This window comes from Scatophagus argus, chromosome 9 (assembly GCF_020382885.2).
Source record: "Scatophagus argus isolate fScaArg1 chromosome 9, fScaArg1.pri, whole genome shotgun sequence".
Taxonomy (NCBI): Eukaryota; Metazoa; Chordata; class Actinopteri; family Scatophagidae; genus Scatophagus; species Scatophagus argus.
The window spans coordinates 3,392,177-3,419,384 of record NC_058501.1 but is presented as its reverse complement, the minus strand read 5'-3'; the positions used below and the strand labels follow the sequence as shown (position 1 = coordinate 3,419,384).

The following is a 27,208-nucleotide window of genomic DNA, read 5'->3' as shown; positions in this document are numbered from 1 at the left end:
ATACAATGCCACTTTTGTTACTGTTATGTCAATAAAGGGAAAAAGAAAAAGCTCAAGATACAAGATGGCAGCAATGATGACATCAGTCAGATTTCAGGAAGATGAGAACCCCCCACAACCCTATCATCAGGGGTACTAAGGTGGACATTGTGGACTGCTACAAGTATCTAGGGGTCCACATAGGCAATAAACTGGACTGGACAGTCAACACCAATGCCCTCCACAAGAAAGGTCAGAGTCGCCTTTTCCTCCTGAGGAGACTCAGGTCTTTTAATGTCTGCAGGACAATGCTGCAGATGTTTTACCACTCAGTGGTCTCTAATGTCATCTTCTGCACTGTGGCATGTTTGGACAACAGGGTGAAGACAGCTGATGCCAACAGGCTTCATAAACTCATTAGGAGAGCTGGCTCTGTCCTGTTAGTGTAACTGCAGTCTCTGGCAGAGGTGTCAGAGGTGTTATTTTTTATAGTACTCTGTTTTTTGTTTTTTTAATATATGTTACTCTGTTATTTTTATATTTTGCTTGAAAAATTATTTGCTACTTTTGTATGCATCTTTGTATTGCAACCCTGGCACAACAATTTCCTGTGAGATCAATAAAGTTCTATACACACACACACACACACACACATATATATATATATATATATATATATACATAAGAGTAATTTAATTTGGATAATTTAGATTAATTTTGATTTAGATTTATTTCATAAATAAAGATATTTTAGCTGTAAAATATATATAATGAAAATAACAAAATAACTTCTTGATATATTTATAAAAAAAATGCCTTATGTGGAAGGTCAAAGATTACGAGAGAATGCTGTAAGGCTGTCTTAAACTTTTTGAAAGTATTTTCAACTCTGTATTCATTTAGAGTGTAACCTGAAGGACAACTCATCCTGAGTTACAGGCTCCAGTACAGTAGGTGGCGATATGCACCTTTCAAGTTGGTTGCAACACGCCAAACACCCCCAAAGAAGAAGACGAGGTCAAAGGTTACTAACAAAATGGCTGAACACAGCGGGTCCGCGGTTATAATGATGTGAACAACTGGATGCAGAGGCTATAGTTATATTTTTCGATGCACCCCCACTGCAACAGACATTAAATACATCTTATCTTTTGCATGCAGTACCGACTGTTAGTTTTGGCAGATTTATATTTATGGATACGTACGTTGTGGCTGTAGTAAAAATACTACAGCAGTCCCCGCGAAGTACAAACCGAAATTAACGCGCTCAATACTGAAAGGATAGTACAGTGCAGATTCCTGAATTTTACTCCCGTCCTCGCTATTATTGGTGTTTATTATTATTATTATTATTATTTTGTAGTTTGGCAAATGGATGAGTTTGCTGCATCTTGAGCTAACGAAGTAGCCCAAACGGGCTGTTGAGAAGGAAACACCGCTGAGCAGTTTTTTTGGGATGTTCAAACTTCTATCAAAACACTACAGCAAGAATCGAGGATGAACAGGAAGAAGGATAAAGGATTCGAGAGTCCGCGCCCATTTAAATTATAAGTATTTTTGTATGGTTTTATCCTGGTTAACGTGAAATGAGTAGTTTCATGGCAGTTTTAATATAAAACAAAGTTATTATTAGTTTAATTACTTAAGCGCACAGTAAATTTGCTTAAACACGAAAACTGTTTGAAACGTGTCTGTTTTTTTGAATGAGAGGATGTAACTGAGTTCATGATTTGCAAAGTATATTGACTGTCATTTTGTTATTGCTTTTACGACCCATCAGGTGGTGTGCATCAATAACATCAACTTCCAGAGGAAGTCTGTCATTGTAAGTACAGCAGTTACAGTATAGCAAAAATAAATATCGTTGCTTTTTAGTGTAATTTGTTTAGTCAGTTTGTTGGGATTAAACAAATAAAACTGTCAGCATATCCTCTCTATTTATTTGGATCTCCACTGGCTTCCTGTAGTTCACATGAGTACTCTTTGTAATACATTTGACATTAGGTGATAACTAATGAACAGCAGTGTTCCCTTTATGCTCAGCTGTTTTCACATTACGCTCCTGTAACGAGTGTGGATTATTTAAAACAACAATTTTCATCATCTTCTCTTTGGCATCCCATAGGGCTACGTCGAGCTGACCATTTTCCCTACAGTGGTCAACCTGAACAGGATTAAGCTTAACAGTAAACAGTGCCGCATCTACAGGGTACGAGTCAATGAACTTGAAGCCCCATTCATTTACAATGACCCCACGTTGGAGGTGTGCCACCATGAGTCCAAGCAGTGAGTAAATCAGTGCACATTTAACTTTAGCATTTCTGGCTCGTAATTTGTAGGCAGGCAAGCAGACTTGTTATCGTTAGTCTGCAAACAAAATCCTTTTGGGTTTCATTATATCTGTCAAATCAGCACCTTGTACTTGACAGCAAACTGTAGCTGAAATTGTGTGGTTGGGGGGCGGGTGAGGGGCTGAATACATCAACCAGTAGCAACTAAATGAGGCAATGAAAAATTTTTTTTGCTAATTGAAAGCATTAAAAATGCTCAAATGACTGTTAATATTGAATTTCTGTCTTTTTGTCAATTTTTCTTACAATTCAAGTCTCTGGAAAGCTTTGGAAATACATCTTGATCTGCTACAAGTACCTCAAAAGTGTGCTTAATATTTATGGGTTACAAATATCAGTTATTGGTCTCCTTGATAATAAGTGGTGTGATCGTGTGCGTGCGTAGGAGGAACCTCAACTATTTCTCCAGTGCCTACACAGCAGCAGTGAGTGCTGTGGACCCTGATGCAGGACACGGGGAGCTGGTCATCAAAGTTCCCTCTGAACTCTGGAAACAAGGAGATGGTAAGATTGTTGACACCAAATAATAAAGACGCACACTGGTTTTCAGTTTGCTTTACTGAAAGATATACTGACATGGTCACATGCTTCCACAGGATGAGTGGAACATCTTGCATTATATACATGAATGGAACGTCCTGACTGATACTCCTTTGTTTCTGTGTTTTGTGTCTCCAGATTTGAAAGTTTTAAAGGTCTACATTGAATTTTCCCTGGACCAACCAAAAGGAGGTCTCCACTTTGTTGTTCCTGATGTGGAAGGCAGCATGGCAGAGAGAGGAGCTCATGTTTTCTCCTTTGGATACCAGAACTCCACCAGGTCTGGCAATAATGACTAATCCCAATAACATAAAAACAACACATTCTTCTAACCCACATACCTTTGTATTGTCGCTTGCATTTGTCCATTTCCTGGTATGCTTTTAAAGCTACACCTTGCCAGATTTTTCTGTCTGGCAAAGTTAAGTGCCAGTGTTAAAAATGGGCCAATTTCTACCCACAAGAAGAGGGAAGTTAAAACAAGAGAATGCATGTGCTGGTCGCATTTTACTTAAGTTAATAGTGTATTTTACTGTGCGGAAGAGTTCAAATGTTATGAGCAGTTATTTCAATCTGCCTTTTGAAATTGTCATTGTGTGCACTTGTCTGTTGAGGTTAAATGTAATGGCACTATTCTGAAAAGTTGCATGAAAAAGAATATGTTATACATGCAACAATAGATTTAGACTGTCAATCTTGAGAGTCACTTCACTGTCATAAAGAATATGAAAAGAACACAGTGGTTAAAACCCTGATTCAAAGAAAGTATGGATGCAGGGTTACACCATTTGGTAAACCTTATGACATCCCCCCTTCTTCTAAACACAGTATTTTCACTTGTCCCTGGACATTGCCAGTGCTGTGGCAGAGACTCACATTTATAGTTTCAATCACATTCTACTATTAAAACCCAAAATAGCAGTTTTCAGTGCGTTTTATTTATGTGTTTTATGTTTATATGTTCATGCTTAAAACTCATCATCTCGTTTCCTGCCTAGGTTCTGGTTCCCCTGTGTGGACTCCTACTCAGAGCTCTGTACATGGAAGCTGGAGTTCACTGTAGATGCTTCCATGGTGGCGGTATCTTGTGGAGATCTGGTGGAGACCATTTACACCCACGATATGAGGAAGAAGACTTTCCACTATGTCCTCCCAATCCCCACTGCGGCCCCCAATATCTCCCTGGCTGTGGGGCCCTTTGAAATCCTTGTCGATCCCTACATGCATGAGGTGGGTTTAAATGATGATGTTTTTGTATGTATTCTGGGATGTTGGAAAAGGAACACCGTATCTTCGATCAACAGCCAGTAGAGAGAACTATCATCAGTAAAGAGTTATGCAGGTTATGCTGTGTAATGTTGTATTTCTTTAGTACAAAGCCTCATTTTCATCCACAAGTTACTGCAGTATGCTGTTAATGCAAATTAATACTTCCTGTGTCTGTTTCAAATTAAAAGCTCTGTAGAGTTTCAAAGAACAAGAAACCCTTCGCTTCATAACATTGCTTTTATTGTGAGACATGTACAGAAATGTGTTGTGGATAAACTTATTGACCTTCAAGATTCCCATATACCCATGAAGTGTAGTTACGGCCATCTTTTCTCCAGTTCACTTATTTTGATGTGATATTTGAGAAGAGGAAAAGTTATGCTGTATGGTTGTTAGAAGTAAAAACATAATGTGTCACAGTTGTTGGACTGTGGCGCTGTTTCTACCAATGACCACCAGATGTCACTAAACACAAAGTAGCAGAACTTCATGTTTCCTTTTCCACAAAGTGCCCCTCAAAATGATGAAACGGCACAAAAAGTATGAATAGTAACAGTCAAATGAACTTAATGACTAACTGAATTCAACCAGGTAACAGGTGGTGTGTAAACACCCACACCTATGTAATATATAAGCAATAGTAGTATATGCAGTTGAGAAATACATCCTTGGTATTTTGCTAGGATAACTGTCATTAAATTTGAACAGACAGTAGCATTATCCCTGTGAATATCCTTGAACATTTAATATTTTGCTGTGGACATTTTTCACTTTTTACTTTCTGACATTCTGAAATACACCAAAATAACAAATAAAACATTTGTTTTGTCCCATCTCAGGTGACCCACTTCTGCCTGCCACAGCTGCTGCCGCTGCTCAAACACACAATGTCCTACCTACATGAGATTTTTGAGTTCTATGAGGAGATTCTGACATGTCGTTACCCTTATTCCTGTTACAAGACGGTGTTTGTGGATGAGGCCTATGTACAAGTGTCTGCCTATGCTTCCATGAGCATTTTCAGGTAAGCGTGCAAGAGTCCTTTTGTACAGGCAGCACGTTCCCAAGTAAAGAGAATCTGCAGTATTTGCTTTTAAGATCCTTTACATGGACTTCGCGTTGTTGCAGATTGCAGTCTAGTTCCTGTATTTATTTAGTGTAGTCATCTTATGCTGTAATCTCTGTTTTTCAGTACTAACCTCCTCCACAGCGCTATGATCATAGACCAGACTCCGCTGACACGTCGCTGTCTGGCCCAGGCCTTGGCTCAGCAGTTCTTTGGCTGTTTCATCTCCAGGATGTCATGGTGAGAATCAACACAGCATGGCTGTCAAGGCTAAGCCACACAGGCAGATATGCTGTTTGGAGCTTGTTTGAAGGCTCATTTTTCATTGGCTTATTACAGTGTCAATCAAGGAATAGTCTGTGCACTCTTGGAGTGCATTTTTCTGCATCAGCCAGGAGACAAACTTTGAAATAATAAGAAAAAGACAAAATGCTGCAACCAAAACTACGAGCTAGTTGTATCAATAAAAGCATTGCAGTGGTGTCCAGTGTAATGACTGGATCAGCCAGCCTTGAAAGATGATTAGCCAAAGTGACTGGTGTTTATTAAAGAGCTAATAGCCTTGAAATTCAAAGTGCTTGTTGTATAAATTCTTTTGGTGATTCTATTGACAAGGTTTTTGCCACCTTTGAGTGCAGTCATTTAGAACCGCTATAAAAACCTTTTTCATTTGGATGTGACTAAATCCTACATTGTGTGAAGCAGTTCCTTCAGAGTGTTCTGTGACTTTGAGTATGTTTAACCTCAGTGGCCAGATTTGCATGTAATGGAAAAGTCTTGTCATTATTGTTTGGAACTGTGCGCACATAACGTACAATCCACTTTTGATAGAGCCCAGCAGTTCTCTGTATGGCGTTCTGGTCTTTTGGAGAAGTGTGGTAACATTTAGCCCTCAGACCTTTTCATATAGGGCCAGCGATGAGAGATTTACGACAGAACTAAGCTATTTTGTCAGCACTAGGAGTCAGAAGTGGGGCCAACACTGGCCTGTGTTTGCCACTGTGATGGATTGCTGTGTTACTGCTTGGCAGCTTGGCCAGTGAGGTCGTAGTGTGTGAGAGACTGGGGGAGCAATCCTAGGTGGGGTTGCTTCTGTTAAGGGGCCCATCAGTGAAACAACATTCTCTAGAGCTAGTCCTGTCCTGTCCTCTCCTCTCTCCTCCTCGCTGACCTCTAAACACACATCAGATGTGGGGCCTTGGTCTGCTGATGCTGTTAAGCTGGCTGTTGTTGTGTAAGAAGAGACCACAGGAAAGTCAGATCTCTTTGATTTTAGCAAAGCATGGCACTGCCTGCTAGTAATTAATCAGAGTGGGGGTTAACTGTGGCCTGTAATTGAAAACAGGCCCCGCTCAGTCGCCTGTCAGACATATAAAAGAGAAGGCAGGAGAAAAAGAGAAACTGCTCTTTTCCAAATCCGTAAAGCTTTTATTGTTACATCGTGACATTGATGAGCTTTAAATAAACAGGGATTATTGTGTCATCTCCGCCTTGTGTCTCTGTCTCATAGGAGCTGAGCCAGGTTTTCTTTTTAATGAATGTTTCCTGACATGAGGATATATTTGACTTGTACATTTTGTTGTCTTGTTTGCTATGTTCCCAAGTTTGACCTTGGCGCTACTGTTCAAGACAGATTTCTTACATCTGGGATGTTGAGATCAAAAAAAAGAAAGGAAATTTAAAACTTCACTCAGCGTTCCACAGGTCTCAATTATCAATTATGATACGATGAGGATTAAGGCAAAGACTGCATCAAACCTTTGCAGGAAAATATTTCTCTCCGTGATGTGTATTATACCAGATATGCAGATGAAATCATCTTAACTACATCAGCCAGACTCCAGCCTCAAGTGGTGAAACCACCAAGGTTGAATCAGCTTATTGTCCCTCTGTTTTTACAAGCTAATAAATCCAGGCTGATAGATTTATGAGAGATCTGTTTGCCATGCCACGTTTCCTTCTAGAAACACAGAAAAGAGTAAAACTCACACAACTGTGGCCTTAAGTGCTTTGGAAAGGATTTCCAATTTCAAAGAGCACAAACGGTGTGGGCAAGAGGGATTGGAAAGGTTAAACTAAAAGAGATTTCATCATCAAACTCTCACTTTCAAGGTGTTCAACCTCATAACTGCATGTGCCTGCCTTTAACTTTATGCCACACTGCTGGAGAAAGAGGAGGAACAATGAGCAGTCTAATTTATTCTGGCTGGATTGTTAAGTGCCTGCACACTTGTTGGTGGCCATGAATCACTCGCTAAAAAGAAACTCTGTGAAGTGAGTTCGGAAGTTAATTCACCTAAAAGTCATACTGCAGCTACTTTTCTCAGGAGTCATTCCACGAAAGGCTTTACACATGCCATAAACCATGAAGGGACTGAACTCATCCCTGGTGAATTTGTTAGTAATATGTAATGATCTGTATTTTGTAAGCTTTGGCTGTAGTCATACGATTTGGTTTTATTTTTAAAGGGCTGACGAGTGGGTGTTGAAGGGAATCTCAGGCTACATCTATGGCCTCTACCTAAAGAAGACCTTTGGAGTCAATGAGTATCGGCACTGGATCAAAGAGGTAACTGTTTGTGGCAAAAACAGCCAAACTGCTACAGTGAGTTTGCAGTCACCATTACTCGTTACTTTTTCTACAAAAGTGAGGTTTCTTTTCCCCCCGACATTGTGAAGTGTCAAGTAATCTGTCACTCAATCCCGATGCACCTCATCATATGATTAATGCATTTACTGTGTGTTAACTTAAACAGCGGCTTCACTCATGCACACAAATATTTTACCTTTTCCTTGTGACGTAGCATCACTGCTACTTTTCCCTGAGCTATGATAAGCCTAATATTTCTTTCAAAGGTAATCATGTTCATGATGTTAGAACATTACTTATGACATTTATTAGTTTGGACATCATGTTATTGGTTGGCTCCATTATAAAACACTGTTGAAAATGGCTCTTTGGGACAATATCTTATGCAAGATTTTCCAACGAAATTCTTCCTTTAATGAATGTCAAAAGGAAAACTGTGGAGTTAGTCCACAATGATTTGCGTGGTGGCGGCATTTATGTTTTCTTACAAATGTATCCTCTGCTAGATCTGCTGCATTGTATGGGAATGACCATTTCATCCTGTTTTTAGTCAATGTCATATTGGCAAGAAAAGATATAAAAGACACCTCGGGTAGTTAATTACAATGTCACCCATCAATGACCTGCCCACTCTTGTATATAAATGACATAACTTCCATTTTCATTCATGCTCTGATGAAGGCCGCCAGGCTCAGACTAAAGTGGTAGCTTGTTTTTTGACATGGCCAAAATAAATTGGGGAAATTGAGTTTTGTATTTTTGTACAAGCGATCAGTGTTGCAGCGATTAGATGGTTAATCCATTAGTTGACTGGCAGAAAAATAATTGGCTATACTATACTGATAATCAGTTAATCATTGCTGTCATTTTTCAAGCAAAATAGTAAAAAATTGCCAGACATTCTATGGTTTCAGATTCACTGCTTTTATTATTTATTATTTTGGGGTTTTGGACATTTGAGCACATCACTTTGGGTTCCGTAAAGTTGTGAGGGATCTTTTTTTGTCACTGCTTTTGACATAAGAGCTGCAAAATAAGTTGATTAATCAATAGAGAATTAATTGACAACTGCCATGATAATCAATAAATAATCACCTCGCACTTTGGAGAAATTGTAATGGGCACTTTTTACTATTCATTCAGACAAAATTATTATTAATCAGTTAATTGAAAAATAGTCTCCATATTAAAAATAATCTTTACTTGCAACCTTACAAATGAAGTGCATGAGTACATATAAATCTGAATTCAAATGATTACATTTTTTCCAGAGATGACATCGATGTTGATGAATAATTTTCTGTTATTTTCAGGAGTTGGACAAGATTGTGGAATATGAACTGCAGATGGGAGGGGTTCTGTTGCACCCGACATTCAGTGGAGGCAAAGAGAAAGACAAGTAATATATTCAATTTTAATTTGAATCCTGATGCATCAATTTCAGTAATTTTAGTTTTCACATATGAAGTTTATATAAGAAGTCATTTTGTGGATCTTAAATGCATGACACACTGACCAAATGTTTTCCCCTCAGTCCAACTCCCCACCTTCACTTCTCCATCAAGCACCCCCACACACTCTCCTGGGAATACTACAAGATGTTCCAGTGTAAGGCCCACCTGGTGATGAGGCTGATAGAAAACAGAATCAGCATGGAGTTCATGCTGCAGGTTAACCAGCATCTTGTTGCCTTCCCCTTCTGTACTTGTCAGAATATGTTATCGTGTGCTTCATAACAAAATCTCGGTTGGTCTTCATTTAAATTCTATGTTTTCTGCTACCCTTTTGCAGGTTTTCAATAAGCTTCTGAGCCTGGCCAGCACAGCCTCATCCCAGAAGTACCAGAGTCAAATGTGGAGTCAGATGCTTCTGTCTACTCACGCCTTCCTCAAGTCCATCTCCAATGTCTCTGGCAAAGACATAGGCCCCCTTATCAAACAATGGGTGTATCCTTTTATCCACAGTGGATTGTCTGTTTGTGATTATTAGTGAACTGGTTGCAGTGCATGACCTTCCTCAGTTGGGAGCAGCAGAGGTTAAATGTTTACTCATGTCAGACATTAAGTCATCTTTCAAAGTAAAGTTTCCTGCAGCCTTGTGACTCAACTCCACTGACTTTGAATTAAGCTTATGTCATAAAAATGGAAACATCAGTATGAACTATAACTGAATGTAAGTCTAACAAAAATTACTTAAAAAAAATGCAAATCAATTTGAAAGGAGAATTTTCACCAGTCTGTCATTTGATCTTGAGTTTAACGGAAACTTAATGCAGCACCTTTGCAATATCAGTGACTGACCACCACTTCCAGCTGAAACCTTTACACTCAGCTGCTTATGTTTTTAGTTATCTGCATCTGTTTTTTGTCTTAACTTTTCCAACTCAGAGACCAGAGTGCTGTAGTGAAATTCTTTGGCAGTTTTGCCTTCAACAGGAAGAGGAACGTGTTAGAGCTGGAGATCCGTCAGGACTACACATCATCTGGAACTCAGAAATATGTGGTGAGCATTGAGATCCGGCATGTGGAGTGAGTGTGCTGTCTGTGTTTAGAGCACATAAAACAGAAAAAAAAACTATTTAAATTGCTCTTTGTGATTTTCTAAGCCAGGTACCAAATATGACCCAAGCATTACAGTCCTGTCTGAAACAGTCATGTTATTATTAATTCCAGTGTAAAACTACATAGCCGTGACTTAAACAGAGAAATTAAGGTACCAGTGTTAGAGGTTCCATGTCTGTAAGGAGGTAGAAGCATTGTTTTGTTTACTTTTTCAAAAAAATATTTCTTTGGCATTTAATTCATCATATGTTTGTTTCCCTGCAGGGTCCCATCAAGGTGACGGTGCAGGAGCTGGATGGATCCTTCAACCATACGCTGCAGATAGAGGAGAACAGCCTCAAACATGACATCCCCTGTCACTCCAAGAGCAGACGGTTTGTGCTGCAGCAGAACTCGTTCATTTTCTCTCAGTTTGTCAGTCAGCATCGTGTTTGTCAGACTTAACACTTTATTATTTAGAAAACATCCACACTTATGAGTATCGCAACATTATGTTTTGGGTTTTTTTTTTTTTTACATACTGTATCAGTTCTCATGCATTGATTTTTAATTAATAGTTGATGTACAAAGATTTGTGACAGACACAGTTACTGTTTTTTTCTTTTTTTTAAATTGATTTACCATACACAACCTGCAAGCATCTTTGTTTTATTTTTGTATTGATATAAGCAGTACAAGTACAGATGCAGTTCCCACATCAATGCCTGAACTCACAAATGCTCTACTGCATGAATGGGAAAAAATTCCCCCAGAAACATTCCAGAATCTTGTGGAAAGCCTTCACAGAGGAGGGGAAGCTGTTATGGCTGCAAAGCCATCAGTGTAATCAAACTGCGATTAAAGTTCTTGTTAGTGTCCCAGTACTTTTGTCTATATAGTGTATCTGGTCTTTGTATTCAGTGGAGTGTAGGGTTTGCAGGACCATCTTGTTTTCCAGCTTTCTATTTTTATTTGAACAATGTGCTAGTATTGCTCTGATTGTTGCTGGTATCTTTTCTCAGAAACAAGAAAAAGAAGATCCCTCTGATGAATGGAGAGGAAGTTGACATGGACTTATCAGCCATGGAGTAAGATATCACTGCTGTCACTCCTTGTCCAGGAAATGTAGTTATTGTTCTTTCATTATTAATATGTAATAAGTTAGGTGAATGTTGTTTTTCCTGACGTTAAAGCTGCATTACATACAATTTACTTGACTTGACAGTGCCTCTACCTTGTTATGGCAGAGGGGCCCTCTGGCCTACTTTCACTGCTACCACGGAATACATTTATGAATTGAACTGATTGACTTTACTTTGTTTGTCTCTCTTATATCTGCAGTGCTGACTCTCCTCTCCTCTGGATCCGGATTGACCCAGACATGTCCATTCTGAGGAAGGTGGAGTTTGAGCAGGCGGACTTCATGTGGCAGTATCAGCTGCGCTATGAGAGGGATGTGGTTGCACAGGTGGGCTGATGGCAGGAGTGCAGCACTCCACACTGGCCTGTTTTTTGTTTCAGTTTGGAAACTTACTTTTGTCTCTATACATCCCTGCGCACCATATTATCCTGCAATTGTTCACTTTTTTTTTTTTTTACCCACATCTAAAACTAATCGCCACACTCCTCATGTGTGCCTACAGACCCTGAACCTGGTAAAAAAAAGATTGGGACTACAAGTTGTGATCATTAATTAGGCTGCAGCTATAAACTGTTTCTGCATTCTAGGCCAGCAAAAGCTGATAAGACATCTGTGAGAGACATCACTGGAGTTTTTTTAGCCTTTAGATTGTTTCAAATGTTGAAAGGTAAACCTAATAAGATCTGATAAGGAATTTGTTAAGTGGATTCTGTAAAAAAATCTCTATTGAACTACATCCTGAGCCTCCAGTTTGAGGTTCATCAGATAAGCATGTACCTTATTCAGTGGCGGAAGGAATCCTTAAATCTTTGACGTTATCTCTCTGTTAGGAGGAGGCCATCTCAGCATTGGAAAAATTCCCAACTCCTGCCTCCAGACTGGCTCTGACGGACATCCTGGAGCAAGAACAGTGTTTCTACAAAGTCCGCATGCAGGCCTGCTTCTGTTTGGCAAAGGTATGTTTGTATGTGGCAGTCTGTGTGTGTGTGTGTGCGCGCGTGTTTGTGTGCGTGTGCATGTGCATAAAAAGTGACTTCCGTGTGGTACAAAGATGTCATCAGGCAGATACATTCTGCGTGGCACAGACAAGTGGCACACACTGGCACAGGGGTTGTTGGTCTGGGCCCCTTACTTCCAGTGAAGGCAAATCTTAATGTTTCAGCATACCAAGACATTTTGGATAATGCTATGCTTCCAACTTTGTGGCAACAGTTTGGGGAAGGTCCTTTTCTATTCCAGCATGGCTGTGTCCCAGTGCACAAAGCAAAGTTCCATAAAGACATGGTTGGGTGAGTTTGTTGTGGAAGAGTTTGACTGGCCCACACAGAACCCTGACCTCAGTCCCATCCAACACCTTTGGGGTGAACTGGAACAGAAACTGTGAGCCAGACCTTTTCTGTGGCGCTTTCTCTGTGTGGTGGGCATGAAAATTGAAGTATCTTAAACTTGCATTCTTTCTAATTCTGTTAGCAGAGGTGGATTCCATTGGTTTCAAAAAGAAGTCCATATGTGCCTAAGCTTATGACAGCTGATCACTTCATGCTTCCTATGCTAACAGTGCTTGGCCCCACTGGTAACTTGTGTTAACCTTAGACTGTGGGGTGTCAGGTTGCCTGTATAGGGGGGGCGTGTATAGTGGCCTTGGGTTCTCCACCGTCTCATCTAAATATGGTCAATTCTGCCCCTGAAAGTAAAGATGGTGATAGCCAAAATGCCATAGTCAAGACATAAAAACAGTAGTCCACAAACTAATGAGTCATGTGACAGTGGCTACTTTTATACAGTCTATGATCATGGGCCCAGCTGCCCCAAACACGAGTTAGACTGACCTGACTGACTTTCACCCTTACACACGACTTGGTACTGTGCAGCCACCTCCTCCTCCAGCCATTCAAGAGAAATATACATCATGTCATCACGGTGATGTTTCCTTTTCTGTTTTGGAATGTAAACATCTCTCCTTCTCTTGCTATGGTAATGGGCACACTAGTACTGAACTATAAAAAAACACAACAGCAAATATACCCCCTGCGTTTGTCACCAACAGCCACACAGTGCGTTAGTATTAATTTTGGCCACTATTTTAGAGTTAATCTTAGTCTTCTAAAAATCTTTTTTTTTCTTTTAAATACAAAATCTTCAACAGCATTCTGTAAATGCCTACAATATGAAAGGACATACTACCTCTCAGCCAGCAAGGCCACCCACCAGTTTAACTCTGGCTGCTGCGCTTAAGCTCAGTTGACTGAACAATCGTATTCTGTGGCTACAGGAAATTCTCGATTCTCTGGATTTGGCCTATTCAAACATTAACCTCTGTGGATTTCCACCATTTGGGTCCCACCTGAACCAATATTTTCACAACATGATAAACTAAGTGGAGGTTGAAATGGCAGCACTTTACTTCGTTAAGTTGCTGTGTTTGGCAACAAAAGCCTCAACAGACTGTGTCGTAATGGCCTTTGGTATATACTACATACACGCACTCCTACACATGCAGGTTGACATATGCAGAGAGATGCAGATGTTCTGACACGCACATAAAAACACGCACTCACATACCCACACTGACCACAGAGTGAAATATGGCTTATCTTGTGCCCTCAGATGGACTTGGCTGCATTATTATTGCTTGGTATGGCATTTGCTTGCTTGTTATTGGTAGAAAATGTGGGAAGGTAGAAGGGATAGCCTGAGGCTGAAAAATTGGTTGGGGGTGAGCAGTTTGGGGGAGGCGTAAAAACTGACAAATGCACGCACATGTAAAAACTCTGGCATAAGAAATGAAGATATGTTCATGAATGCGTGCACACACACAAAAACATTCTGGTGGTATGCAAACCTTTATTTATCTTACCAAATGACAACATCCTGTGTCAATGATCCCTAGCCCCATATTACCACATTAACATAAATTCCCCAATATCCTGTTGGAACCCAGACACCACTGGAGCCACTGGTCTTTAGACCTGTAGAAACCTTATGTGCTGCTCATGTGTACATTTGCCTTTAACTTTATTGTTCAGTTCTCACCACAAACGGAACAGAAAGGCCTTTGTTATACAACTTTCTTGTCATTTGCAGAATAAGTAATTACCATAGCTGTGAGAGTGCAGCTTATACTAATGTGCTCATTTTACATTCCACGCACTTTGTGGAAATCTTGAGTATTGAATGTTGGCATTATTTGACTGTGATGACAGCAGATGGAGGACAGACGACAGATCCTGTCCTCAGCACGGGGCAGACCTGAACTGAACAAAAGTAGCTGACTGAAGTAGCACTGTGTTCTTCTCTTCTCATGTGTGCATGTGAACCTTGCAGATTGCCAATGCCATGGTTAGCACGTGGCAGGGCCCGCCAGCTATGAAGTCCCTGTTTACCCGAATGTTCTGCTGTAAGAGCTGCCCCAACATCGTCAAGACCAACAACTTCATCAATTTCCAGAGTTACTTCCTACAGAAGGTACCATCAAATAAAAACGAGACACACTGGCAGGCAGTTTGATACTTTGTCCACCAGAAAGCTCTCACAAAAATGTTTTAACATGTTGATGTCAAAACCCGAATAGTGAATTTTGTAACTTTACTGGATTTCACAGTGTGTATCAGTCTCAAAGTGCTAGTATCCAGTGGGCTTTACTTACAGGGTCGTGTGATACACTTAAACGCATTGCTAAACTGAGCTGTCAGATTTTGTATCCAGCCTAATCGTGTAATGATTGTTGTTTTGTCTTTATTTTCCATGTCAGACGATGCCTGTGGCCATGGCGTTACTGAGAGATGTCCAGAACCTCTGTCCTAAAGATGTCCTCAACTTCATCCTTGACCTCATCAAGTATAACGACAACAGAAAAAACAAGGTAAAGACACGCATTCACACACTTGTTTTTTCTGACTTAGTAAGTCTTAAAGGCCTTTTGTGACTATGGCCAAAGCCAAGCAAATACACAGTACTTTTCATTTTCAGGTCATTGCAAGTATGAATATTAATAGTTTAAGGCAGAATGAGAGCAGTGTAGAGAAACATCCAAAACTCATCCACCCTTGCCCACTGCCTGTATTTTCTTTTTTGCTTTTTCTGGGACATTTCTAGGTGTCAACCTATAGGCAGTGGGTGTGTAGCCCCCCACTGGTGTGAGGGCCAAACTCTATAAAAACAGTGCAACCACAGGCCTCATTTTAAATCTTTTTTTAATAATTCTGAGAATCCCATTTATAACTTACACACCTGTGATCTATAAATCTCAAATCAGCATATACTGAAAGCATGTGTTTTCAGATTCAGATGATGGTAGAGGAAACTGAAGCCGGTCAACATGTATAATTCAGTGGACTAAACAGAATGTTGTCAAACAAAGACAAACATCCAGTTTGGTTGTGTCACCACTGTTTAAAGGCAGAAAGACAGAACTGTGGTTGATGATTAAAAAGAAATGTTCAGGTAGTTAACTCCTCACAGCCTTACTGATAATTCCCATCACACTGTTCATAAAGCTCATGCAGAGTTCATCCCAATCTGCAATGGCCCTACATGATCAGCAGGAAGATCACTTAGTTCAAGTGTAAACTGTGGTTTTCATCTTAAGTCCTACTTATCATCAAAACTGATCACAAGTCAGTTTTTTAAATGAGGCCCCAGGTGCCAGACTGTAAGCACACAAGAATTATCAAATCCTACTCTTTTAGCCTCCAAAATTTGGCGTATTAAAAATAAAAAAGAAATTTAGTTAAATGAGGGCTGTAGTGAACCAAAGAAAATCTTTGTGGAATGCTGATATAGCCTCAATGGTAAATTACAAATTTACTTTATATTTCACCTTCCCTTGAAAATAATAAATTGCCCAACCGATGAAAATTTGGTCACACAGGAGCATATCTACCAACCAGTCAACCAACTGTAAATCCTGAGCTTCACTGATCAGCATCCACAAATATTATCTCCTCCTTCCCCTCGTGCCTGTCTTCAGTTTTCAGATAACTACTACCGTGCAGATCTGATTCAGGCGCTGACCAACTCTCTGACCCCAGCCATCAGCATTAACAATGAGGTGCGCACCGTGGACAACTTAAATGCTGACGTCCGTCTAATCTTGGAGGAAATCACGCGATTCCTCAACATGGAGAAATTGTTGCCGAGCTTCAGAAACACCATCACTGTCAGGTCTGTGTGTCTCTATCTGTTTACACCAAAAACTTGTGTCATTCGTGAACAGGTCTTGAACTCAACTTTACACAAGAAAATCATTAAAAATGTTGGTTGGTTGCCCCCTAAAGCTGTACAACAGAGTGAACGATAAGCAGTCACTTATCCTTCACTTATCACAAGCAATCACTCATTCTTTTAGGACATTAGCTTAAAGTCTATTTGCAGTGGATTCTACGGCAATAATTGAACAACAACTTTAGGAAACACATTTTTACAGGATACATTTTTATTAGGTAATTAATTGCATAAGAAAGCCTGATTGTTTTTTCTTCCTAAATTAAAGTAAGTTTTACACTCCTGCTGATAAACATTACTGAGGAATTCTGAAAATCATGTAATATCTGTCATATTTATCTTCCTGCTCAGCTCAGCTTGTAATTCTCATATTTTTGGCAGGCACCTGAAGGCAGCACAGCTTTAATTTTAAGGCTGTAGTTTTTGTATTCGCACAACTCCATCTGCCACGGTCAGCACATGAAATGAAGTAACAGTTAAGGTTTCTCGGGAAGAAGCATTCAGTGACAAGATTTGTTTAATGTATTATTTATGTAGAATGTATCCAAAAGTTAGAGCAAACTGTGTGTTTATTACTTTGACATAGAAAAGGTGGGATGCCTTCTGTTTGTTTTATTTTTTTTGTCACCTCACACTCAACTGGAATATCCCTCCTTTTCCCTCTCCTCAGTTGTCTGAGAGCGATTCGTCAGCTTCAGAAGAACGGTCATATTCCCAGTGACGCGTCACTCTTCAAGTCCTACGCTCAGTATGGGCATTTTGTAGACGTTCGCATCGCTGCCTTGGAGGCTCTGGTGGACTACACTAGAGGTGGGACATCTGTCACGACTGTGCTAGCTGTTATTGCAGTATTGTTAGCAGTCTTGTGAAGTGGATTGATCTAGCAGAGATGATGTGATGTGTTTCTGCCAAGCAGTCCGGTTTAATTCAGCTCGTTGCACAAAAGAACAGTAAAACCCTTGATCGGCAGTTTGTACTCTTAAATTTTTTCCGAGGTGTTGTTGCCAGGAATAACCGCGGTTCACTTTTCCAGCCAATGGGATACAACAGACAAGACTTTTCTAGCGCTTGAGAAGCTGCAGCAGTCGCTAACCAACACTGTAACATCCTGTGCTGTACTGACCGACAGCTTGCCACTGACCTCCTCTGCTCTCGAGCACGCCTTCCCGGTGCATAAACCGTTGAAGACACTGTGAATGTTTTTCTTGTCGGCATGTTGTTGTTTGGTACTGCAAGGAGATGGGCTTTGTTTGAGAAAAGGCTGCAGGCAGCAAGACAAAAGATTTTTGAAACAAACGGAAGTTGGGAAATTGTACATCAGAGTGCAGACACTGAGCTTGTTCTGATTCAGTCTGAACAGTGCGCAACAGCTCATTTGTCAGCGGTGGGGGAAATGAAAAATGGGATGGACCTGAGTGGTTCTGTTTGTATTGTTCGCAAACAGGAGCTGCTGTAGCTTATGTTGCTCTTTGTACATAACTCTGTGTTTTCTGGATATATCAATTCATCTGCACACTCTTAGGATGTGTATGATACACTTAGTGCTCCAAATGTTTGCTGAAGTTTTATTTTCTCTCATGCATCTTTAATCTCTTGATGGTGGTTTTCATAGTGACATGTTCTTGTATTCAAATCAGTTTTGATTGTCTTCTTGTTTTTTTGTTGTTGTTTTTTTTTTTGTCCTCCAGTTGAGAGAAGTTCAGCAGAGCTGCAGTGGCTCCTCAACATGGTCCAGAATGATCCATCTCATTATGTCAGGTCAGCTAATAGATAGCTTCATGTTTGCAGCTAGCCAGCACGCACGTGCACTGATTGAACACGCATTAGTGCTGCACACAGTCTTATTGTGTTAATGTTTAACTACGGTGATCACTGATCATTTTGTACATATGTCAAAAATCACTTTTTTTACTTGAAACAGCAATGCAGCTAGACTATGTAAAATAAATACTAATTCTCTGGTGATCTTTACCTGAGGACTTTGGTCACACTGTGTAAAAGTAAAATGTTTATGTATAGAGGCTTCCCTACATGCATAAATGAATTTGAAATTCCAGCTGCAGTTGATATGAGGCAGTCTAAGTTAAGAGTTTATTTCATACTAAAACGGTGACTTGTGATTAGGCTGCACACTAAAACTTGTTTTAATTATGGATTAATCTTCTCACTATTTTCCCAATTAATTGATTAATTTGGTCCATAAGGGGTCAAAAAGTAACAAACAACTAGGTCCTCCACTTCACTTTGTCTAACCTTTGGAATGCAGTTTGTGTAGAACATGGCTGAAATGGCTTTAGGGAGGGAATTCTTTGCGTAATGGGAACATGTTCTTTAGCAGTAGCATCTGTTTGTATCTGTTTGATTTGATTGTATTTCGCTGTCCAATCAGACACGAGATCCTGGGAGTGCTCTGTAAGAATCCACCTTTCACCAAGACAACAGATTCGACTCTGTGTAATGAAGCTCTGGTCGACCAGCTCTGGAAACTTATGAACTCAAGTAAGACGTGTACACACACACACACACACACACACACACACACACACACACACAGACGTTTCACTGTCACTGAGTCAGTCATGCTGCCCTCCTTTTACGAGCACAGATATGCTTTATAAACTTTTAGCAGACTGAAACATTTTGACAGGCAGTCACTGTACTATTGTAAGTGTGGCGTGTCAGGCTGCTTTGAGGAGCTTGTGACTGGATCTGTCGTGACAAGACGTGTAAATCATTGTAGTTGCTGATCAGATGAAGTGGAAATTGTATTAGGAATGTGGTGAACAAGTCTGCATACTGATGAAGCTTCATAGTCAGCCTGTGAACACTTTTTCCTGGACAAACATGCCAAATTAATTTGCGTTTGGTGATACAGTACATATCAGGATGATACAGGTATTGCAGTTCAGTATATTTTGATACTGTAAGCAAGGTGATACTGTTTCATAGGCCTGTGGTCTTTGTATTTACACTAGCATTATGTGCTGACTTCTCCCTGTCTCAGTTAACGTGGTTACATTGGAGTGGAAGAGCCAAAGGCTTTCGCTTGTGTAGCTGTCAGAGGTTTAAAGACAACATAAAATGAAGCGGTAGTATGAACCTTGGCATGTGAACTATTAATTACAGATTCATACAATGTTCTTGAGAATTAATGCAGTATCACAAAAAAAAAATATATCACAATACTCGAGTGTGTTGATATTTTCTTAGACCCCCCAGCAATGATAGAATGTAATGAGGTACAATTTACTCATGTGCTGTACTTGTGTACATTTATACTCAAGTAAAACACTTTTACTTTACTCAAGTATTTCCAGTTTCTGCTAATACTCTACTAATACTCCTCTACATTTTAGGGGCAAATATTGTCCTTTTAACTCCACTACTTTTTCATAACTTAAGTTACTAGTGGGGCGGCACGGTGGTGCAGTGGTTAGCACTGTCGCCTCATAGCAAGAGGGTTCCAGGTTCGGTCCCGGTCTGGGCCCTTCTATGTGGAGTTTGCATGTTCTCCCTGTGCCTGTGTGGGTTTTCTCCAGGTTCTCCAGCTTCCTCCCACAATACCAAAAACATGCACATTAGGTTAATTGGCTACTCTACATTGCCCCTAGGTGTGAGTGGGAGAGTATGTGGTTGTTTGTCTTTGTGTGTTGGCCCTGCGATTGACTGGCGACCAGTCCAGGGTGTACCCCGCCTCTCGCCCGTAGTCAGCTGGGATAGGCTCCAGCTCCCCCGCGACCCTGACGGATAAGCGGTATAGAAAATGGATGGATGGATGGAAGTTACTAGTGACTATAGACATCCTATAATCCTGCAAACAGTCTTTCCCTGAAAAGCACCACAGTTTACCTGCTGAAGTGCCCTTAAGCACTGAGCCCACTTTTTGTGGGGACTTACTCACATTACTCGTTTTTGCTGTTACCAAAGAGTTGCACAATTCCAAGGCTGTACAGCAGTCTCATCAGTTTAGGGGATATAGTATAACGAAATGTATCAAATGATCAGTGGGTCTGGGCCAGTTATTCTTTGGCTTTTTCACTCAAGAACAAATTATAGCTTAGTTTTCCCTATACTCTTGTGTTGTAGGCTCTAACCACAAATAGGCCGATCCGACCGCAAGTAGGGGAAATGCACTATTGAGAGTTCAGTTGATACAATTCAGTTTTTCTCGCAAGAACTTCTCTCACAGTTCAACAGTCACTAACACAGTGAACCCAACAGAACAAAGAAACATTCTAGTTGATGAGTAACACTGAAGTTTTATCCAGTTGTTGGTCATGTTTCGCTATCTGTCAAAGCCAGCAGTTCCTATTTAGCAAAGAACTAAAAAAAAAACCAAAATCTAAAGCACAAAGATATCACAACAGGAGCTATCTGAATCTTTGGCTTCAGAAAGTACTAAGAACCCTTCCAGATGTTGTCATGTTATGGACTTCATTTAAAGGTTTTTTGTTTTGTTTTGTTTTGTTTTGTTTTTAAAGAGCAGTGATGTAGAAGTTTGATTTGGGCTCCTCTTGTTGTACACAGAGAAGCACTAAAGTGAGGATATATTCATACATGTCCTTCCAGTTCTCAGATCACATGTTCGTCATCTGACACCCGTTGTCATCTGATTACTAAAGAGGTGATAACAGAGCTGTCAGCCGTTGCACAATCCCCTAAAGTCGATCCGGAAGGGTTTTGAACTAACTCTGAAAGAGTTACAGTGAAAGAATTTGTTTTACTTTAAATTACTGTGAGTAATGCAGTGTGTGTCCCATCACCTGCTCTCCAGATTTGTTGATTTGTCCTTTCTCTTTCTATTGGATTAAAAAAAAAAAACACAAGTTTTGCTACAGTTTATCATGTAGTGAAGCATAAATCATTTTTTTGCTGATCTGTGTTCCATATAATTTCAATTCCCTGCCCTTTTATTTCTACTTGTCTCCTTTTGTTAGTCTGATTGTTAGGAATACCTGCACGCTTCTGTCTCCACTTCCACTTGCTTACTCCCATATACAAATGCATTTCTAATGTCTGTTGCTTAAAGATTCTCATGTCTGTAACTAGCTTGTTCTGTGCAACCAACAGTCCGCCACAGATATTCCGTTAACGGTGATTAGCAGTGAGCGATCTGACGATTTTAGATTATGAATTGAGTCAATTGAAGACATCTTCAATCTACAGGCATTTTGATAATTAATGCAATCTATCTTCTGTCTCCAAGCTTCTCATAACCTCACTGACTAGCAGATTTGTGCTATGTGAATAAAGTAATAGAGTGATGCAGCAAACTAGATGGCTGTCCTGATTGGATGAATTACTTTGCATGGCTTTTCACGGGTGCTGTTGTAAATAATGCAGCACGAGTTAAAGCAAACAACTCGGATGGATTAGGAGCTTGTGCCAAAAATGTAATATCATATTTTAATGGTGTGAAAGGAGAGCTTCAGAAGTTGTTGCTACTTATGGTTAATAGTAAATTTCCGTCAGAGCACTTAGCAACACAAGCAAGTATTCACCAATTCTCACACGCATTCATACACTGCTGACAGAGGATACTGTGCAAGGTGCCATCTGTTCAACCGGAGGGAGAACCATTTGCATGAACACACACATACCGATGGAGGAGCCATCAGGAGTAATTTGGCGTTCAAAGAGCTATGTGGAAACGAGGCGTAAGAATTAACCGTCATCTCTATCGTCTGTTAGAGTTCAAAGTTCTTTTTTGTTCTTCGTGGATGTAATTGCAGTCTGTTCGGTGGCTGAAAGTGTGTTTCAGATTAAATACTTTGTTCCCTATCGTTTGGCATCATTATTATCTGACTGTTTCTCCTCGTCATGAGGTGAAAAAGGTTAAGGTCTACTTTCTGGTGCTGTGCCTGCGCCATACATACGCACATGCCTCTGCCTGCTATTGTGTCCTCAGGTTTCATTATTTCTCTCTCTTCCTGGGGGTCCGATGTGTCTTTCAGAGAGGCGGCCAGGCAACGATTCAGCCTGCCAATCCAAATACACACCACCTCAAAACCCAAATACTAGTATACTCTATGTTCACCGTTCCATATTTCTCAAGACCACAGGGCTCCCATTGCAACATGTTATTTCATTTATTGACTTACAAGCTTGAAGAATGAATAAAAATATTGACGCTCATTATTTCCACTGAGCGTTTGTTTGTCAGTCAGTCAGTGTGGGTGGCTGCCGGACAGTGCGACTGTGCTGCCAGTTTAAACACAGAGTGACCAGAGTGCGGTAATTTTAAACACTGTGTTATAAAAATGTGTCGGTTGTTTCATTCCATGGCCCACATAACCCACAGCCCCCCACACACTCACACAGGATGATGTTTCACTGGCTGAAGGTCAGTGCTGTAAGAATACAAACGTAGAATACCTTGTGCTGCTGTTAGAGTCACTTATTTCAGCCTTCCTCTGAAGCCACAGTCCGGCCTCCATGTTCGGCGCCTGGCCTTTGGATTGTCAGCTTCAGCAATAATGGTGTTGAATTTATTCCAACTCTTAACACACTGCTTCTCGGATGACCATGCATTTGGCTCGCATGTCATTGAGAGCTGATTATCTTGTATTTAGCTGTGCTCACATTATATCTCTGCAGGGACGTTAAATGAAATGTGTGGTTGAAGAATACGCAGCTTGGGATTAATGACTGGTGTATACTCTGGAAAAAAAAAAGAAATAGTTCACACCACAAACTTGAGGGAAAAAGACTGATAGCTCTTCCAAATGGACGGGCTGAGGCGGGACCAAGTTATTGTTTTGTCACAAGTAAGTCTCAGGTCTTTGCAGTCAAGTCCCAGTTCCTAAACTATGAGTGTATATTTCTGCGTTGATGAGGTGTACCTGAATGCATCATCACGTCCCTGTCCCTGTGTGGTGCAACACATTCTGACACAGAAAGACAGCAGAGAGCAGAAGCTGAATCCAAAACCAAGTAGACGCTGCCTTGTTTTTAATTTTGTAACCATTTAAACATTTGCCTGCCGATTTGAAGGATGGCCTTCTGACATTTACTCACCAAACAAAGAAGTGTACCCACATTTGGTGCTCAGCAGATGTTCATTTTGAGCCCATGGCATCAATTGATTCATAAATGAACAGAAATAATTGATTAATGACTACCGTTTTAGACTAACATACATTTTAATCTTTGAGCTTGTGTTGAGGTATCAAGTATTTTCAAGTCAAAAGGCTCAAGTACAACTGAGGTCAAGAGTCTTTTTGATTTTGTCTAGAAGTCATCAAATTGTGAGTCAAGTCTGGCTCGAGCCCAAGTCACGTGACTCGAGTCTGCGTCCCTGGAGAGAGGCAAGGTTTGATAATCATTCAGGTGGTGGTGGCGGTGGTGCACGCCTGTTCAGTGCAGGGTGTTCATGGTTTTTACATACAGAAAGTGATGGAAATAGAGAGCTTGAGAGAGAAGTTGAAATCCTGCCTAACTGCACACACTTGTGCAGTCGCTGTGGAAAGTGGTCGTGATGGTGAGATTGTCCACAGTTCTGTGATCTGACAAGCACTTCCTCTGCTGAGCATCTGCATCTCTTTGTGTTGGTGCTTCCCTCCACACTTCTATCCTTCCTTCTTTACGTGTGCAACTTTCTGTATCTCCTTTATTCAACTCATGACTCTTACACTTGGTCAGTTACAAAGAGACAAAATGAGAATTTATTGCTCAATTTCTACTCCCACTACACCTTGTCCTTCCTTTTCTCAGGTACCTCACACGACTGGCGGCTGCGCTGTGATGCCGTGGACCTCTACTACACGTTGTTTGGTTTGACTCGACCCTCCTGCCTGCCCCTGCCAGAACTGGGCCTTGTGCTCAACCTGAAGGAGAAGAAAGCTGTCCTGAACCCAACCATCAAGCCTGAGCTGGGTGTAGGTGCCATCATGGACACGCCTGCCAGTATAGGCATCCATGGTGTCGGCATGAGCTACACAGCTGTAAGTGGCGTGGACTCTATTGTCAGGACAGTTTGTTTAGTGTAAACAGATAATGCATCTTATGAACTGCTGATTGGACTGTCGTTTGAGCCAACAAACACATTAGTTAAAGACATACTACATCACGCAACAAGTTCCATTGGTTTCTGCGCCAGTGGTGATGTAATGAACGAGCTGCTCGGTGGTCTTTATTTAATTCTATTTGAATGTCTTTGATTTAGTATTGCCATATAAATGTTTTCAGATGGCACTGGGATAGCTTCATAAACACACTGTTATCTTAGGTTTGATCTGTGTAATTATGGGTATTACAGTACTGCCAACAGTTTTTGACTGTACCTTATTCCCATTGCATCATCATTGTACCCAGAATGACCATAAAGAGAGCTGACTGACCTGAACTGGGCTCAGGTTACCTACAGTGCAGAATGAAAAGACAAATACCAGTAAATCCTTGGAAGCTAATGCCAATCTCTTAAGGATGTTGACAGTAGAGTTACTCATTCATTCTTATTCCATTATTCTGCACCGAAACAAATACCTTTAGTTATGTTTCACTATGTCACAAACTGGCATTGTTATTAACATAGCCATGCAACTACATATTGAAGTGTATTGTTTTGTGTCTGCCAGGTGGATGACGAGCCAGATCCTATTTCATTAGGAGTGTGTGGGGTGGGCCAACCCCCTCAGGGCCTGAAGAGGAAGGCCGAGACCCCGCTGGGCTCCCCTCCAGAGCCAGGGCAGGTCCTGCAGCAACAGGATGATGATGGAAGAGTGGGGCGCTACAAGATCAGGGTAAGCGACTGCTCTGGCACGACTTTTGTTTCTACGCTCCTGCTGTGCTTTTGTTCCTGCTGTCCTGCTCTTCTCAAGTCTCTTGTTCTCTTTTTGATGGAGATTTATTCAGGTTGATAATTTACGGACTTCTGTTCTACTGAAACGTGTGTTTCTCACAGAAATAATGATGCTCTGACTTTGCTCGGTGTTAAGCTGTTATGTATTAATACCGAATTCCGGTTTGTTGTAGTTCAACACAATGGAAGATGAAGATATTGATATGGAGACTGTTCATGATAGTCAGGCCTTCATTCATCATCATCTCAATCTGTTAGAGAGACCCTCTACACCAGGTAAGTTGTGAGCACAGACCCAAATGTCCTCACTTACCAAAAATGTCCTCACTCTGTTGGTTAAAAACTTGGTCTTCACTGTGTAGCAAGTGCAGAAACACAGATATACACATATCTTTTGTTTGTTCTCTTTTTAGGTAAAGAGCCACCGACGGTCGAACAGCCCATGCTCTCCATGCCTGCCACGCCGGTGCCGTCCTTTTCCAAAGAGACAGCTGCTTTGTCCTCCAAACACGGCGGTGAACACGGCCACCACCATCACCACCACCATCACGAGCACAAGAAGAAGAAGAAGAAGCACAAGCACAAACACAAGCACAAGCACAAACATGAAAGCAAGGACAAGGAGAAGGACAGAGACAGAGACAGAGACAACCCCCATGCTTACAGCAACAGCCCAGCCAGTGGCAGGTCCCTGCGCTCGCCATCTTTATCTGACTAAAACATCTGGAAGTTTCCAATTGTTGAGGTTAACTTTATACATTCATCTTGTAGTAGCAGAACAGAGACACAAAATGGAAAGTAAAACATGTTTAGTTGATCTAAATATTCGTTTGCTAAGTAGCGTTATTAAACAGGAAGTCTCATTTGGACAAAGTGTTAAAGAAAAGGATGCTATCATGTGTTGTAATCTTTAGACGATTGACAGCACTAAATTTCCAAGCATAAACAGCTGCACATGTTGGCTTGAGACAGGAAACATGGAGTTGTGATCAGAGCTTGCCGTGTCATGAAGGTAAATCCTCTAGACGCATCCTCACATCCTTACACCACACACACACACACACACACACAGACCCATCTCTGGTGTCCCCACAGCTAATTCCCAACATTCCTGAGGGGAAATTTGAAATTTCTGATCATGGCGTGGATTCTGTCTGAACTGAAAGTCTGGTCTCCGGTGTCTTAAACATCCTGCAAATTACATTTTCCTGTTTGCTCACACGTGAAAATTAAACAGGAATTTCAGAGTGCTGTATAATTGAAACTCGAATAATACTGTGTTTTTTTAATACTTTTTGTTTCCCCAACTGTCATCATTGATTAAAGATGCTTTTGTATTCATGAATGTTTTCACTAGATTGAATCCGCAAAGACTCTTACGGCTGGGTTTACTCTGGCACTGTTTCATAGGTTTGATTAGGAGGTTTTAAACAATGAAAAGAACATGCAGACTTCTTTATTCCCTGTGTAGATAACTGGAGGGGTATCAAAAGTTTGACTCAGAGTGTTTAAAAAGAACATTTTTTTTCTATTTAATCAGTTTAAATTCATCTGGTCGTACTTATAAGACAATAAACGTGCTTATCCCTCTTTTTCTTTATAAATGGCTTTCTTTCTTAGGGTCCAGGCCCACCTGTCCATCTCTTCTACATCCTCACACATCTCTACATCAGACCAAGGTGAAACTCTTTTTCTCAAGTCCTGGAGCA

At 40.7% G+C, this 27,208-nt stretch overlaps 1 protein-coding gene across 1 annotated transcript; it reads left to right on the top strand.

Moving 5' to 3' along the window:
• The first annotated feature begins 984 nt into the window (after positions 1–984).
• Positions 985–27,099, top strand: taf2 (TAF2 RNA polymerase II, TATA box binding protein (TBP)-associated factor). The gene is made up of 27 exons (XM_046399759.1): positions 985–1,526; positions 1,750–1,804; positions 2,105–2,265; positions 2,716–2,834; positions 3,009–3,150; positions 3,869–4,100; positions 4,979–5,163; positions 5,332–5,445; positions 7,675–7,774; positions 9,109–9,194; positions 9,330–9,465; positions 9,587–9,741; positions 10,183–10,297; positions 10,621–10,730; positions 11,358–11,423; positions 11,677–11,803; positions 12,307–12,432; positions 14,801–14,941; positions 15,228–15,338; positions 16,446–16,639; positions 17,370–17,509; positions 18,388–18,457; positions 19,089–19,198; positions 24,413–24,642; positions 25,276–25,440; positions 25,673–25,775; positions 25,913–27,099. The coding sequence occupies exons 1-27, from the start codon at positions 1,477–1,479 to the stop codon at positions 26,215–26,217; spliced, it is 3,648 nt and encodes a 1,215-aa protein (XP_046255715.1). The 5' UTR covers positions 985–1,476; the 3' UTR covers positions 26,218–27,099.
• The last annotated feature ends 109 nt before the right edge of the window (positions 27,100–27,208 follow it).

What these genes read in the sequence shown, in the direction of transcription:
- taf2 (XM_046399759.1), top strand. Translation starts at nt 1,477, where the DNA reads ATGAACAGGAAGAAGGATAAAGGATTCGAGAGTCCGCGCCCATTTAAA. An exon ending in GGAGGCAAAGAGAAAGACAA is followed by an intron (nt 9,195 to 9,329) that starts GTAATATATTCA and finishes TTTTCCCCTCAG; the next exon opens with TCCAACTCCCCACCTTCACT. An exon ending in CCCCTTATCAAACAATGGGT is followed by an intron (nt 9,742 to 10,182) that starts GTATCCTTTTAT and finishes TTTCCAACTCAG; the next exon opens with AGACCAGAGTGCTGTAGTGA.